We start from the raw sequence: 16,210 nt of genomic DNA, 5'->3' as shown, positions 1-16,210 counted from the left end.
TATCTCTCGGTTTTGAGAGCAAGAGGCTTCACAGTTGGCATCTTCCTTTGCCTAGAGATTGCTGTCAAGAGCTTGCCTGTCCTTTCTGCCAGACCAGGGCCATTGTGGGAACACGCCAGAGGGCTAACCACAGCACAGCGATGTCTTTGGTGGCTTCCTGCAGAAGCTTTGTTCCCCTGCGAGTTTTGGTGTGTGCTTGGGGTGAGGGGAGAGCCAGAAGAGGGGACGCCAGCAGTCGATGTCCTTGCAACAGCTCCTCACTCCTCCTTCCAGGAGGACTTCTCCACGCATCAAGGCGATGTTACCATTGAATTGCATCACACAAAGTGCGTAAGTACAGAAAGGAAGCAGGCAGATATTTTTAAGCCTTGTTAGACCAATGGATAAAACAGAGCATTCAGTGGTCTTGTTCATATGTTCCGCTTCTGTCACACACTAGCACTTCCCAATTCTCTGAAATCCAATTCATGAAGAATGAAATGCAGAAGTAAGCTTTCAAATGTCATGTTTTGCTGCCCTTAAGCCCTTGCCCACTAATTCTCATGCCTCTTGGTTTAGTATATGGCCAAAAGTAGGAGTCATTGTCAGGAAAAGCAGTGTTTTAGAGGGAGCTGGTGAAGAAACAGTCAGAAGAGAAAGGCAAGATAGAAGGCTTGGGTCACAACCCTGCATCAGAGAAACCCCTGTGGTGGAAAATAACCACCCAATCAAATAACTCAAAGCCACTACAGGGCTTTTCCTAACCCAGCATACCTAGGATTTTGCCGAGTCTCAGTTTAAGTCATTCAAGCTGGGGAAAGTCATCCTTCAGCCTGGCAGGTGCTGGTGCTATAAATGATCCCTGATAAATTAACAGGAATTTCTGAGTACCGTTCCAATCCACCTGCTTCCCCAGACCTCAGCTAGTGTCTCCACCTCTTCCTCACTTAAGTTTAGCTCTCATGCCTGTACACAACCTGTGATTTCCTTAGACAGCTCAAACACACTTGCGACTTGCCGGCAGAAGAAAGAGGAGACCCTACTCCCCAGCCTTGTTGCCCTCCCACCCTTATTTTTACACTATCCCTCCCCTTCACCTAACTCTGCTTCAGCAGGATGGAGGGCCAAACGGGCTTTACACTGCGGGTGGATGACCCTCAGAGCAACAGGTGGCTGCATGCAGCTGGGAGGAGGGAAAGCTGCAGGGGAAGAGGAGGAGAAGTAGTTACTGGAGGGGTTCCAGTAGTTAATTTGCCTCTGTGTAGCGTGGAAGCACATGTTGCCTGTGTAACCCACGCGTGCTCAGCCGCATCTGCTGCTGTTGCCACACCAGGAGCCTCAGCGAAGTTACCATGGGGACTGCGAGATGCACTGCACTCTGTGCCCCACAAGGCTGAACTCCCTCTCCTGTGGCTGTTCGTACTCCTTGCACCTGATACGTCTTTTACAGCACAGCCTGCAGTTATGTTCCCCAGAGTGTATCTTTTTACACAGAAAGGAGAAACCTGCTCTTGAAGCGGAAAGCACATTTAACACTTTAAACATTGCTGCTTCCGAAATGCAGGAAGAGCATCACATTCCAAAACCTATAGCATGAGGAAACCTCCTCCCCTCACATCGCCAAGTGGCTGGCCACGTTTAGCCCATCACATCCCACTAGGATTCATCTTCATTGGCAAGTGCCAAGGACCTCTAAATTTAGCCTGCCAGTGGCTGTAAGGTGAGTTGAGAGTGGTTGAGAGTGAGGCAGGCTTGATGGGCACCTCTGCTTGCAGACACGACACCCCTCCAATGGGCTCCCCTAGTCCCCCTCAATATACTCAGGCAGGACATGGATGCGACTGCTGACAGCTCACGGAAAGAAAGCGGCAGAAGGGACAGCAACGCAGGCCCGAAGATGCCGTCACCCTGCAGGTGGGAAAGCACAGTGCCAGCAATGGCATGCAACCAAAAATGAAAACGTGACTTGATTCACATCAAGGAGCAACCGGCCTGCCAGCCCTGGAGCCTCAGATCCACTGCCCGAGCCAAACCCCAGGTCCGCAGGAGCTGGCTGGGCTTGCTTCACTGATGTCCCCAGGCTCAAAAGCAGGACTTGCAGCCTGCTGGGGAGGTCCCTGTCCCTACACACTGCCGTTTACCAACAAGCCAACTATAAACCTAATGGAGGGCCAGTAAAGACGAGTTTGCAGTTCCCTTTCCTAGATGTGGATGTGGGAGAGGTGATCACAGCCCTCAGCTCACCCAGGAGATGTTCCCTGTGTCACTGACCTTGCTGGTTGTCCCAAATCGGCATTGCAGTGCCTCTCTCTGTGGTAAAGCAATTATCCTGCTTACCGTCTACCCTGTAGAGTTATGGTTGTTTGAAACAGTTAGACTTAGTGGGGGCTTTTTGTATTTTTTAAATTTTTCTTTTAAAATCTGTGTTTGAGAGGGCTTTTGGAAGCACCGTGAGGAGAGCGGCAGGGTTCCACAGGCAGAGTCATGCTAATTTCTCACTGTTTCCCTTTTGCCCTGGGCAGCGAGCTAGACCCTCTCTCGGACAGTTTGTGGAAGGAGGCAAGACTGGACAGAAAGAGGCAGGTATTTCTGCAGTGAAGTCTGGTTTCTTGATCGAAAGGCCAAAGTTCAGTATTCCCTGAAACCAAGTTGGTTACCCAGAGGTACCTCCTCTGCTGCTATCTCCAAAACTTGTTTCAGCCAAGCCCTTCAAAAGGTCTCTCACTATTCCCCAAATATGCCCACACATGATCCCACATGTCTAGGCAAAAGCAGCTTTGCAACTGGCTTCTGCCCAGGCACAGGCTGTGTTTGCAGCCAAGGCTCTCACCTTCTTTTTCACCTGTGCTTCCCTGGACAGGAAGGAGGGAGGCGAGGGCCCCCCATATCATCACCACGGGAAGTCAAGCAACAAGTGAGGATCACCACCCCACCAGGCTTAGCTGGAGAAACTGAGGCACAAAGTGCCCCTGCCGTGCCTAGGGCGAAGGAAGCGCAGAGCCAGAAGCACCCGCTGCTGCTGGGTGCCCGTCTCCTGCTGCAAGCATCCATCCAGAGCGAGCACAGCAGCCCTGAGCATCTGCAACGACGAGTGTTTCTCTCGCACGTGCACGCGGGGTCATGCGCTGCTGCCTCACCAGCAATTGCTGCCTGGGCTCCCCACAACGAGCCGGCCAGGTCCCGAGCAGACCTCACATGGCATTTGCTGCCCCTGTTTTGAATGCCCCCGTTATAGCATACTACTATTTTCTGGCCAGCGACACACACAGACATGCACCTGGGGACTGAGAATTAGGGTAAGCCCAGAAATATTCCCCACTCAAAAAAATGCCTGCTGACATTACAGAGAAAAAAGCTCTATTAAAAGAACGAGAGAGTGTTAAGAGGTTGGCACTGGTCCAAAATGAACATGCTTGAGGGTCCCAGAAGATCCCTTGGAAAGTCACCTTTGAACCCGTGGGACAAAGAGAAGATGAATAGGAAAGGTGAAAAAGGAGAATTCCAGATGTTCCCTCGCAGTCCCGTTCCGGGGACAGCGGTAGCATCTAGAACAGGGGCACTGACATGTTTAAGAGGGTGCACTGTGCATTTTTAATGATCACCTTCTTCCAGCTCTAGTCCTGAGGGCCTCATGTAGTTCTGAGGAAACGCCTCACAGGGTCTACACCAGTACATAGCTCCAGCGCTGCAACGCTGCCCTTCATAGCCCCTCTGAATAGGAGCCCTCAACCCTGGGCTCATCTAGAAAGGTACCTTTTTTTTTAGTCAGAAAGAATTACCCTTTTTTTCCAGATGAATATGAAGGAAAATTCTGAGTCTGAGTGAGTGCTAACCACAACGTCCAACACACGGCAGGGTCATGTCAGTGAGCTGCTCCAAGGTGGTACTTTCCAGAAGGCCAATCCTGGCCATTGGTCCACCGCAGCCTAAATTTTCACTAAACAAAAAAAAATACAACAAAAACCCCAGAAAGGTGCAACATGGTGAGTCTTTAACTCTTTGCGTGGCTCAGCACCAGAAGTCTATCCTTGCCAAGGCGGGAGCAGTGATGCCCACATCCCCACACCACGGGGTGAGTCAGGGCAACACTGCCCTAGTGCACCTTGGAGCTGGATGTGCTCCCTGACGGAGAGTATGCTCGTGGACATCCTGTGGGACTCGCACAAGGAGATCCCTTTGGGATCAACGCGTGCATTTGAGCCTGAAAACTGCCACCCTCCCCACCCCATGTTTGCTGGCTCCTGCTGCTGGCTCATGATCTGCTGTCAGTGAGGAGCATTCAATGTTTCTCTGTGACACATCTCAGATGTCACTTTACTCCATTGTGTGTCTTGGTTTCAGTTTTTAGGAAGCTGAAAGAGCTCAGAAACCAGGAAATAATGATGATATCCAAAGATCTCAGTGCCACAGGCATTTTGTGCTGATGCAGAGGTGTTCTCCCATTTTCCTGTCCCTTTGGGGAACCCTGCAACTTTCCTCTCTGCTCCTCTGCCCTTTGGGCTGCAGCAGAAACCCTTCCTCACAGCCAGCCAGCCAAAAGCAGGAGGGATTTTCCCTCTCGCAGGCTCAAACCTTAGGAGAGAAAAACTCCGCTTTGCTTTTAAGCACTGCACCAACCTGAGTAAATTCAGAGCAGTTCTATATAAAACAGAAAAGCAGAGAAGCAGAAAAGGTCAGCAGGCACCGTTGGCACTGCTAAGGCACTAGCAGCTTCTTTTCCCACTTCCTTTTCTGTTACTATTTTCTCTACCAGATGCTTCTCAAACTCCATGTTTGCAGTGGGGTGCAGAGGAGCAGCAGATACCTGAATGTGCACTGCAGACCAAACTGTTGCAGCCGGCGGGGCAGACGCTCCAGCACAGCCCTATCTAAAACTGCCCGGTGTCCCGCTCCAGGCCCCTGCTCTCACTTGCCCCTAAATTCCCCAGGGACTCTGCTCTGACCCACCGCTACATTCATGATTGCCTTGAAATCCCCCAGGGCTGCAGCTCAAAAACTACCACTGCTTTCTTTCATAGGCATGGGGTGGGGGGGGGATTTTTTTTTTTTTTTCCCAATCGTGTAAGAGGCGTTTGGTGCCTTCTGGGGCGAGCCTGGGCTCTGGTGACCTGGCGTGCAGCCCGTCAAGTGACCGCTGGTTAGTAAAATGGCTGGGCCTCTTCAAAACGCAGCCTGAGCCATGCTCCAGCCTGCTTCTTGCTCCTGCTTCCTGCGGCTCTCCCTTCCTTGCCCATTCACTACAGGATCTCAGCCGCAGAACCACTGCCATCATTAAAAATAAAGGATAAAGCGAGGCATGAAGCGACTCAAGATGTAACATAAAGCAGCACCACTGGACATAGCGTAGACCAGCTCTGGTTTGGGGGAAGCTGGGGTCACCTGGGGGCTGCGCTGGGCCACGCCGGGGACTGCGGGGAGAGCACTGCCCCCAGTTACCGAGGGACAGGGCAGCTGCTCCCAGTAAAAGGCTGGAGGCTCAGCTCAGGCTGCAGTGAATGAATGCTGAAAAAGGATAGGGAACCAGAAGCCAAGGCTGGAGAAGGCTGGGGAAGCCCGCCGCTGAGGTCTCCGGGGCACAGACCCTGAGCAGGCCCCGCAGAGCGGCCATGTTCCCCCCGGGAAGGTGGCTGCCCCGGCTGGGGCTCAGTCGGGAGGAGGGGGCTGCTCACGAAACCCCTGAACAGCTTTGATAGAAATAGCAGGGGAAATGCTGCAAACGCCTTTCAGTTTTTTCTTTTTCTTTTTTTTTTTTTTAAAATAACATATTTCATTCCTACGTGGTGACTTTACTTCCATGTGGCAGCTTCATTTCCGAGCTGACGACTGTTGTGCCGCTGAGAGCACCGAGACAATCCCGAAAACGAAAGGAGGAAACGCCGATCTCCTCCCGCAGCTCCCGGCCCTGCCGCCCGGGGTCAAAACCCTCCGCGGCCAGCGCGGCCCCGGCAAGGCGGCACCGGGGGGGGGAAAGGGCGGAGGACCAGAGGCCCAGCCTCCTCAGGCACCGACCCCCGGGGCGCCGGGCAGGGAGGGGCGTCGCCTCTGCCGCTGGAGCGGGCCGGGCCTGGGCGGGCCGATCCGGTGGCGCCGCGGCGGGGCAGGGCCGGGCGGAGGGAGCTCGGGGGGGCACAGCGGCCGCCGAGGTCTGCGGAGGCCCCGCCGAGCCGTATGTCCGGATGTCCCCGGGGAGCTGCCTGCCGCTCCCGAGGGCGGGCCGGGCCCAGCGGCCGCTGCTGGCAGGGCTGGCCGCGTAAGTACCCTCCGGGGCCGGGAAGAGGCCGCCTCCTCCAAGGCGGCGCGGATCCCAGGCTCAGCCTCCGCCGGTCCCGCCGTCCTTACCCGCCTCCGCTTCTTCCAAGCGAAGGGGCCTCGCCGTGAGGAGCAGCAAACCCCGACGAGGAGGGTGGGTGTTGGGGGGCGGGGAGGCAGGCCAGGCATTGCCCAGGGCCCCTCGGCTTATGCCAGGCCCTGCCAAAACGGACCAGCTCGCCCTCATTCTCCCCAGGGTATGAAAGCCGTTGGGAGCTGATCTAAACTTTCTCTTGGTGTAGGCTGCACTCCAAAAAGCAGTGAACATGGGTACGGTCACATAACTTGCACGTGTCTCCGCGGCCCTGCCCATGCTTTTCGGTCTTTGACCTGGCTGTGAGATGCAGCATCATCCTGGGCTGCTCCCACCGCCGCCCTGGGAGGACGTAGGCGGCTGCCCTTGGCCCAGGGCTGGGGTGCTCGGCAACTGCTGCACGCTTACCCCTGTGTTTTGAAGGAATATACCCTCTGAGGGAGACGCAGGTGGTAGGCTGGGTGTCCAGCCTGCTGGAGCTTAGCAGTAGAGACTCGTATTGAACTGGGAAAGATTCTATTTTCAATCTCCCTCTCTCTTTTTTTTTTTTTTTTCTTTTCATAGCATTTTCTGCGTTGAGGCAGCCCTGGGGCAAAAAATGTGTCCTAAGGCAATGGAAAACTATGTGGCATCGATGGTGTTGAGCGCAGTTGGTGACACGCTGGGCTATTACAACGGGAAATGGGAGTTCCTGCAGAGCGGCCCAGCCATCCACAAGGAACTGGCAGAGATGGGGGGACTCGGCAACCTCAGCATCCAAGGTTGGAAAGTCAGCGATGATACGGTGATGCACTTGGCCACAGCCGAAGCCCTGGTAGCTGCTGGAAAAAACCCAAGTTTAGAACATCTCTATTCCCTGATTGCAAAGAACTACAAGGAGTGCATGAATGACATGAAGGGCAGAGCTCCAGGTAACCCCTCTATAATGCTGTCTGGGCAGGGCTGCCCTCTCGCTAACGTCACTCCCTTTCCTGCAGCTTGGAGCTGAGGCTGGCCCTGCCTTTGCTTTTGGCTGTTCATAGCATTAATTGTATTTCATGTAAAGGCAAAAGTTTTCTGCACTCAGTACCTGTTTCAGGATGAACTAAAGAGAACAGAATAAGGCAAACTGAAGTGGTTTGGCCTTCTCTAAACTAGATGAAGAAAATACTGTTTTGCTCATGTTTACAGAACGTTCTTACAGGTATGTTTGAGGCCTGGCCTTGAACTTGGGGGAAGGATGCTGGTTTTTGTTCTGGGCATGTGTCTTTTCCTGCACTCAGTGGATGAAAAACACAAATTCAACCATGTGTAATGCACACCCTGAGATGTTGTGTTAAAGCAAGGCATTTAAACAGAATTAATACAGAACATCTTGTAATAAATGCAATAAATCACACATAAAATATATTTAAAGGCACAAAGATCGTCGCTTAGAATAATTAAGTTTATTAAACCAAAAGTCTAGTTTTGGCTAGCCCCACATGTCTACTTTCTGCGACAGGACAGTCAGGCCACAATTGTCTTTTCCGAATCCTGTACTTCCATCGTCTCTCTTTTCTCTGCAGAGACACCGTGGTGCCGAGTTTGGGTCACAGGCAACGGGGACTGGCAGTGTGTGGCAGTATTCAGTAAGGGCGCCTTGACAGGCTGCAGTAGCCAAGCCGTATACAACATATTCCTGTAATTCCTAGTTCACCCAGGCCTGCTGACCCAACTCTTCCCTAAGGACCCCATCTCTCTCTGTGCTCATGGCCCAGCCTCTTCTGGATCCTTGAATTAAATTTAAATCGGAGCTGCTGAGGCTGGGCCTCTAATTTATCTAATGCAGGCAGCGTGAAGTATCCAGGAAATACACAAATTCAGCAATCCTATGCAAAGTTTATACATTGAAAAGAAATTGCCTAGACATGCCCGTTTGGAAGTGGCCAGAATATATCAAGTATGTTCTGATTTGACATTAAACATGGGGGAGGCCAAATCCTGTGTTGCTCTCTTGGGGTCACAGAGCATAGCGTGACAGAGCTGTGCGTTCCCACGGTAAACCAGGTTGGAAACTTGAGCAAGAATTCATTCTGCTTACCTTTCCACAGTGACCTCCTTCCTTCGTGTAAGGAATTAAACTACCAGTATTCTTTAACACAGAGAGTCTCAGTTGTTGGAGCAGCCTAATTTATAAAGTATTTAGGAAGAGGGTAACAGGATAACCTTGCTAACCTTAGCAGGTTAGCAGGAGCCGGCAGTTTAAACTTCCGAGAGACTCACTGCTCTTCTGGCAAAGGAGCATCTTGCAGTTCCCCCAGCTGATGGGGTCTGCTAAGGTGGACTAACCACAGCTGGCAGTGAGACAGCACCTGGAAGCTATTTTCATCTCTGCTGTCTAAGTTCAGTGGCTAAAACCTGAGATGAAAAGGAGAAGAATCTAAAAGTTAAATGTTAGTAATTAATAGCTAAGGATAATAGCACACCTGCTGCAGTCCTTCTGTGAGTAACTGAGCTGCAATATGCCCAAAAGCAGTTCTCATTTGGAAGTGAGGGATTTTAAAAGCACATTTGCTATGGACACTAATCTGAGTGACCAGGAAAGGTCAGGTTACCTAGCTAAACAAGAAATGCAGCTTCTTTAGTGGGTCCATAGACACTTAACCTCATAAAATTTGGGGGGAAGTGGGGAAAGTAACGTGCAAAAATGTGGAAGTCTGTTGGGAATGCTCTTGCAACAGCGTTCTGAAGTGCTCCTGCTGCAACCACAAGAAAGGCACTCAGCTCTGAGAGTTTAAATCCTGACACTTAGCATTTTAATGCCCACTGACTACCAAAGGGGACACCTAATCCATATCCTAGAAGCTGTCTGCGATCTGCAGTCTCCATGTGTATTGGTGAATCGTAGTGGTAGAACCTGCGTGTCAGTAACTTCTTTTGGCAGTTCAGAGGAAATGGATTTTAACTGAGAACATAACCCAAGGTGATGCTCTTCTGGCCTAAGTAAATACTCACTGGGGAATTGCGGCCCTAAAGGCTGAGAATGGAAAGTTGCTGCTGCAGCTTTCACCCAGCAGAGAAGAGATTCCCCCAGAACAGTGGGGGAAAGTCACATTGCTCGCCCACATAAGGGAGTCCAGACCCGAAAACCAAAACCTGCAGTAACAAAGGGATTCCCACAATGGTATGAGTCATCAGACGGCCACGGCAGGGTCCCTCAAGTATGCAGCCCCAGGAGAGAACTCACTGTCTTAATTGAATGGCACGTTAACCCCTACATCAATTATTGCTCGTTATGGTGTGCCACAGCCACAAATTCATTGTTCTTCAAAGATAACGAAGCCAATAAATTAAGTGGCACAGGCATAGTCATATTTCTTTTTGCATGATAGTACACCTGCCTCCACAACTCTCCCAGAAACTTTCTGCTTCAAAAATGTTGCCTGGCACTCCGTGTTTTTTAATCCAAGTCCTCTCCCTGTGGAATTACGTACAACCGTGTGGTTGTTTTAACTCACCTTTTTAACTTGTATGGACAGATTCCAACAACTGTTCCTGTCTGTGCTCATGAAGAGTCTTTGTAATTTGAATAGAAGCCTATTCCAGAAGTAGCATCCGGTTGTTCTTGAAACTTTTTTCAGGTTGGCTTTCTTCACACAGTGCTTTTTGCTTGTATTTCTTTTTTCCTTAAACGAGTACCCTCCTCAGGTTACTTGTCGTTTCTTACTGTTAGTACAAAGGATGCCTACCCAGGATTTAATGGATTTCCAAAACAGAATTTCCTGATTCAAAAACTCCTAGAGCATTTTTTTCCTAAACCTTTTTTTTTAAAAAAAAGGCCCGACAAGGTGATTTCAGCTTAGTCCTCCTAAATCAGCTTTCAAATGTTTTAATATTTTAATTGCTTAAAAGCATGAGGATAATACTTGTAATACTTCATAAATCACAAGAGTCTTAGCTGTTGTATACTGGTTTGCTTTATACATTTTTTTTTCATTTGCATGTTATCAGTAGTCATCTCCTAAAGTAATACACACATTTAAAGCTGCAAGTAAATTGGTATTGCAAAATAACCCGTCTTTCCTTACAGTTTAAGCCTTGTCATCTTCCTCATTTTCTTTTGACTACAGTTAATGCAAGAACAATCTCACTTTTTATCAAGGACTGAGTTGCTTGCTCTCAGCTTGCCCAAACATGTCCTGAAGAAATGTCTTTCTCACAGTTCCAGCAAGATTACAGAGCTCGTTTTTCTTTTGTTACGCAGATTTTGATTTTAAGCTACCCTTTGCCCTCTCCGGTTCCCCTTGTTCCTGGCTAAAGGTCTGTTTTACCAGGAACATATGAATAGGGTAGTCAGCACCGCTTTTTAAAAACGTGGCTTTGTTTTTGTTGGCTCTTTTTAATATCCTGTTATATGTCATAATTGTAATGCTTAGTATAGTTAGATTTTTTTTTTTAAATGCTTCAGTTTTCTGTTAATCATCATAAAGTTGGAAATTATACTGATATTCCTCTTTTAACGATTTTGATACATAGCAGCCAGCAATGAATTAATAAACTAGGTGAAAAGCATATTTAGAGGCTTGAACATGTTCCCACTTATAGACATTACAAAAACAAACTCCCTGGCAGTTCAGTTAGAGGCTGGTGGCAATCAGTCCCAGCAGAGCTGGGTGCTACCCACACGAAACGCTCTGCCTACTGCTTCTTCCAGCAGAGAAACACAGCCCTGCTATTTGCACTCTGTAAATCACCTGGAAGAGAGATGTGTAAGGAACACTTGGACTGATCCAGGGGTTGGCTGGCCGGGTGGCACAGCAAGGCAAGCAGGTCTTACCTACTGGGATGGGTGTGATGGTGGCGTGATGCCAGAGACTGGTGTGCCAGCACAGCAGGCATGGATGAGGCTGATGAAATAGCAGCTCTGTTTCGTGCCTGGGTCACGCTGTGGGGAGTTCACAGGAACTAAAGTGACCTCACGCTATGGGCTGCGCTGATCAGCAACCCATTTTTTCCTATGGGGGAGACTTGCATAGGCCGTTTCCGTTCTCAGAGTCGATTTCAGCTGACAGGCTTGCGGGGCAAATAGCCCGACAGCCACAGGACTGAGCTGCTTTTTCAGTTTGAGAGAACCATTCACAAGGAGCTGGTTGACCCGTTCACACTGCACTGTATGCTGTGCTGATCTAATAAGCCTATAATGTGACAACACTGTCGGAAAAGAAATACGCTAAAGACACTTAGACCAGCACATAAAAGGATCCACGTGACCTTATTCCTGACAGCGGCCAGCCGTTATTTATTTTTGGCGTATGTCCAGAAGCCAGTCTTAAAGCTGTGCTTGGATGTGGAGGTATTTCGGGCACAAGGGTGTTGTAAGTGCTGTGTGCGGGTAAAATAGACTGCCGTATACCAAATCCTACTGCCCACTGTATACAAGAAAGTGCGGAAATGAACAGCTCTGCAGGGTACTTAGTGCAGTACCTAGCTGTGATTAGCAGGGTCCCACATCTTGGTGATCGAAATGCACCAAAGGTAACGGAATTGTAGAGGTACGTGAAGTTTCTCGACCAGGCTTCTTCCTTGCTGCTCTATTCTACTTTGACTTTCAAAGTAACAGCACCTGGAAGTTTATTGGCTACCTGTCCCAGCTAGGCAGCAAAGTTTAGCAGCAATGGTCTAATTTTGGGGGTGTGAGCATGTCAACTGCTGCTGTTACCCTGTGTATCTGAGACAGAGGCACACTGTGGTTAGGAGAAGACTAGCCTTTTGAATCTGCTTTTGCCATTGTCCAGCACATTAAAACTCAAATGAAGCTTCTTGAAACCTGCCCGTGATTTACCTTTCTGCTAGCAAAGAAGTATTTCAGATTCGTCTGTAAGGCTAGGAGAAAAAGGCAAGGTAGAAGAGAATCAAAGATAATGTAATGTTTCAAACCCTTGCACGCAAACATTTGAGTTTAGCTCTCAAAACTTGTTCCACAGTCCTGGCTGGGGAGGCTGAGTGGGCTCTGAAATTTGGGTGTGTTTGTGCAGACGGCTTTAACCTGTCAATATGCTGGACTAACAAGTGTGTTTCTGAAGAAGCAGCACTGGAAGAAGCAGAGTCTTTTCTTTAAAAAGTAAATAGCAGAACTATGAAAGAGATGGAGGTGGGCAAGGAGGAGCTATGGTGTGGCTTCCCACCAGGAAAGGCGAAATTGGACTAGGGTGTCAGCTCAAAGCGGGAGAGAACTGAGGAAGAGGGACAAAGTATGTACAGTCTTGAATAGCGTGGAGCATAGAAAGTCATTATTTCTTGTAAGAATTAGAGCGAAATAGCTGTTTAAAACAAAAGGAGAGACTTTGCATAACAAAATCATGGCTCTGGTTACCGTGGGATGTTAGAGTCTGAAGCATGCATGCTAAGGTGACCAGTCCATGGTGGTTACGTCCACTGGGGTTTATTGAACACAGCAGTTTGGATCCATCTTCCGACTCGAGCAGGCTGTGCTCCGTCTCTGCTGGAAGGCGGGTCTTCTTGAGGTAACATTGTACTTGCTTCATTTTTTTATAGTCTTTCCGTAGTTACCTTTTAAGTGGCTGTGTTTGGAGATAAGCTAGTGAGCTGGACAAAGCTTTGGTCTCACCTAGTACGGTTGTTTTTCAGCTGATGGAAGAGGAGTACGGTAAAGCCAGTTAAGCAGGCCATGTTGTGCTGAGGCAGATACTGCATTCCTTGTTTTCTGACAAACTTAAACTGCAGCAAGAGAGATCTGGAAAACATTTCCTATCAGTGATGGAGTGGGAAAGGTTCCTGGGGAGATTGTGGGGTCTCTGCCTGTAAAGAAAATAAACAACTGTCAGGAAAAAAAGCAGAGATACTTTGACTTGCCTTGGGTCAGGGATCAATTGATCCAATGGTCCTCCAAACCCCCTTCCTATTTATATTTGTGTATGTCTATCTAGATATGTGTACATAATCTAACTAATATACATAGTATATATGTTTTATAGAAGTTACTGAATAAGCAACATGAAATGTAAACATAAACAATGTAAATTACATAAATCAGCAGTGGAATGTTTTTTACCCCCTAGACTTTTTAATTATTTTCACAAACAGGAATTATCAGGTCTGCTTGGGAATATGCAGGATGCGCCAGCAATTTAAGGCATGAACCATATTTGAGCAGACAACTGATGTTTTTACAGGGAAGGCTGGGTCTCTTTTACACAGAGTAATGCTTCCTTCCCTGCTACCTTGGCTGTTTTCCCTCGAGCTACATGACCCTGTCGCCTACTGATGTGTGTTTCTTTTTCTTTCTTTTCTTTCTTGGGCTCTGCCACTCCTGTCCAGGTGTCACATGTGAGGAAAATGTGCTGAAGCTGGAGCCAGAGAGGTCAGGCGGGTGGAGGATCCCGTTCAGCCCCCGGGCAGGAGGCTGTGGGGCTGCCATGCGCTCCATGTGCATTGGGCTGCGTTTCCGCCACCCTGCTGAGCTGGATACCCTGGTGCGTGTCAGCATTGAGAGCGGCCGAATGACCCACCACCATCCCACCGGCTACCTGGGGTCGCTGGCTTCGGCCCTCTTCACAGCTTTTGCGGTGAATGGCGTGCCACCCCCAGCCTGGGGAAAGGGGCTGCTGGAGGTGCTGCCGCGGGCGAAAGCCTACGTGCGGAACACTGGCTTCTTCGTGGAGGAGAACATGGGGCAATGGTGAGCTGTGCTCCTAGCAGCGGGTTTTGTTAAAATTTGCGAGCTCTGTTTATACTTGAGCTTCAGTAATCACATGGTAAACTAGAGCAGGACATGCCTGCTGTGGACAGAATCGATTCAGAAAGTCTCTGAAGTCCCTCAAGGCAAAGATATCTCTAACTTATTTAAAAAAAAAAGGCAGATTGTGTTTGGGTCATATAGTTATCACATTTTTTGGATCCAGTATGAGGTAGCTAGACTTGTCATCTCAAGCAACCATGATCTGATGAAAGATGGGAAGCAGTGCTGGGGAACAGCAGCAGGCTTAGGGCTGAGCTCAGTTTGAAAGTTATAATCAAATCTGGCTGCAGATTCAGTGTGGCTCTATGTGCAGGGGCACAGACAGACAGGGGTAGATGTACTCTGAATTTGGGAGGATGACTCAGTTCTCGCTCTGAGCCTTTGAATCCTGTGCAGTGCGACAGCAGCAGGTGCTGGGCTGCCTTCTCCCATGTGACTGGAGGAAGGGGAACTCTAACTCACTGAAACACGTCCTTGTGCCTCTTACTGTAAATCATGTCCCGAGTTTGACGCGTGGGGGACGCCTACCATTTTGCCGAGCCATCGCTCCGGGCTCCTGCCGTGGCACATTTTCAGCCTACGTCCGGAGTGCCTGCGAGGAGCTTGGGTATATGCTTCTGCCGCAGGACACGTCTTACAGCCTCTCCACCCCATCTCCTGTTTTGCAGGCATTATTTTGAAGAGCAATGGGGAAAATACCTGGCGGAGAGAGGCATATTGGATGGAGTCTCGTTGCCCACCTTCCCCTCCAAGTACGGCGTGGAAGAGAGAGACTTGTTCTATACCTCCCTCAGCTACGATGGCTGGGCAGGCAGCAGCGGGCATGACGCTCCCATGATCGCTTACGATGCGCTGCTGGGCGCGGGCGACTCCTGGGCAGAGCTGGCTTACCGGGCTTTCTTCCATGGGGGTGACAGCGACTCCACTGCCGCCATCGCGGCCTGCTGGTGGGGGGCCATGCACGGCTTCCGGGGGGTCAACACCTCCCTCTATGCCCACCTGGAGTACAGGAACCGCCTGGAGCAGGTGGCCAAGGACTTGTACCACATTGCCTAGGCAGGGGCGGCAGAGCAGCAGGGTCCCCAAGGGATGTGCTTACCCTACCTGCTGCCATTTGCTCACTCAAGGTTTTGCAAACCCAGTTTACAAAGCAGCTGGATTAAAGCATGCAAGCGTAAGCCAGAGCCAGGCCTGCTTTTTCTGTTTGTGTGTTGGCTTCAGCGGGAAGGCCATTTTTGGAGCTAGCAGCTTGGGGCTTGTGGGCAGTGGGTGGGGGAAAGCAGTTAGAAGGGGGTTTGATAGGAGCGTGCAACGGTGCGTCTGTCCCTTGAGCAGCCGGGCCCTGAGACGTCCCTCCTGCTCAGCATGGCGGCTGCACATCGACTGGGTCTCAAGGGGAGCAGGAGCACCCACTGCCGTTGCTAGCCATGCTCCAGCAGCAGGACAGGCACAAGCTGCCCCAACCAGGGTCCTGCCCTTAGGAGCATGCCAGAGGGCATCCGGGATGCATGCTGGACTGCAGGGAGCACACGTGGGCTGGCAGAGATGCCTCCTGGCAAACCAGTGACAGCTAGCCCAAGCTTGCCACCCTATACTGTCAAAAGGGAGTGCTGGGGACACCACATGCCATACAGCACCGAGCACCTGTAGAGCTAAAACCTCTGCTCCTTGGCACAGACACCACAGCAGATGCAGCCCAAGAAAACCTACTGGGGGGAGCAGGGCAGGGAGGCAACAATTATTTTGGTAGAGATACTTTTTCTTTTAAATGAACATGGGAAAAAAACCCAAACGCAACCTTACAGTTGTGTCAGCAGTGCATTTTGCACAATTTCACAGCACTTCTGCTATACAGGTAGGAATGTATCGCGCTACCTCCCTATTTCGGTTAATGTGGGAGCTCAAGACTACTGACCAAACCCTTATTCAAGGTAAAAATGGGTAATGAGAATTAAAAGGTTGCATTTTACATCAACTTAAGCAACTTCTGTAGTGAACTATATTCTTCCGCTTGCATCAAGGTTACTAAAAATTATTTGCTTCACATTTGCTATGGATAATTCTATTAAAAAATATGTTTTTTTTTTCTTCAAATTGAGACTGACAGCAAAGTATTTGCTACTTTCACAGCAATTTCAAAAATTCTGTATCCTATTCAGTAAATAGAC

At 49.6% G+C, this 16,210-nt stretch overlaps 1 protein-coding gene across 2 annotated transcripts; it reads left to right on the top strand.

The window, feature by feature from the left end:
- The first annotated feature begins 6,042 nt into the window (after window positions 1–6,042).
- ADPRH (ADP-ribosylarginine hydrolase) lies at window positions 6,043–15,226 on the top strand. 2 transcript variants are annotated; one of them, XM_086763509.1, is made up of 4 exons: window positions 6,043–6,229; window positions 6,887–7,233; window positions 13,622–13,982; window positions 14,711–15,226. In XM_086763509.1, exons 1-4 carry the CDS (start codon window positions 6,156–6,158, stop codon window positions 15,096–15,098), a joined length of 1,170 nt encoding a protein of 389 aa, XP_086619635.1. In that variant the 5' UTR covers window positions 6,043–6,155; the 3' UTR covers window positions 15,099–15,226. The 2 variants fall into 2 exon arrangements, with proteins under 2 accessions (XP_086619635.1, XP_086619644.1); XM_086763518.1 differs by having other exon boundaries at window positions 6,097–6,382.
- The last annotated feature ends 984 nt before the right edge of the window (window positions 15,227–16,210 follow it).

The sequence above is a fragment of the Chlamydotis macqueenii genome, chromosome 1, assembly GCF_036417535.1.
Source record: "Chlamydotis macqueenii isolate bChlMac1 chromosome 1, bChlMac1.mat, whole genome shotgun sequence".
NCBI classification, from domain to species: domain Eukaryota; kingdom Metazoa; phylum Chordata; class Aves; order Otidiformes; family Otididae; genus Chlamydotis; species Chlamydotis macqueenii.
Note: the sequence above shows the minus strand (reverse complement) of the source record. Positions and strands in the feature narration are given on the sequence as shown.

Bases quoted from the DNA above. Each gene is read 5' to 3' on its own strand.
- ADPRH (XM_086763509.1), top strand. From the start codon at position 6,156: ATGTCCCCGGGGAGCTGCCTGCCGCTCCCGAGGGCGGGCCGGGCCCAG. The intron at 6,230-6,886 runs GTAAGTACCCTC...TTCTTTTCATAG, and splicing joins CTGCTGGCAGGGCTGGCCGC to CATTTTCTGCGTTGAGGCAG. The intron at 13,983-14,710 runs GTGAGCTGTGCT...CCTGTTTTGCAG, and splicing joins GAGGAGAACATGGGGCAATG to GCATTATTTTGAAGAGCAAT.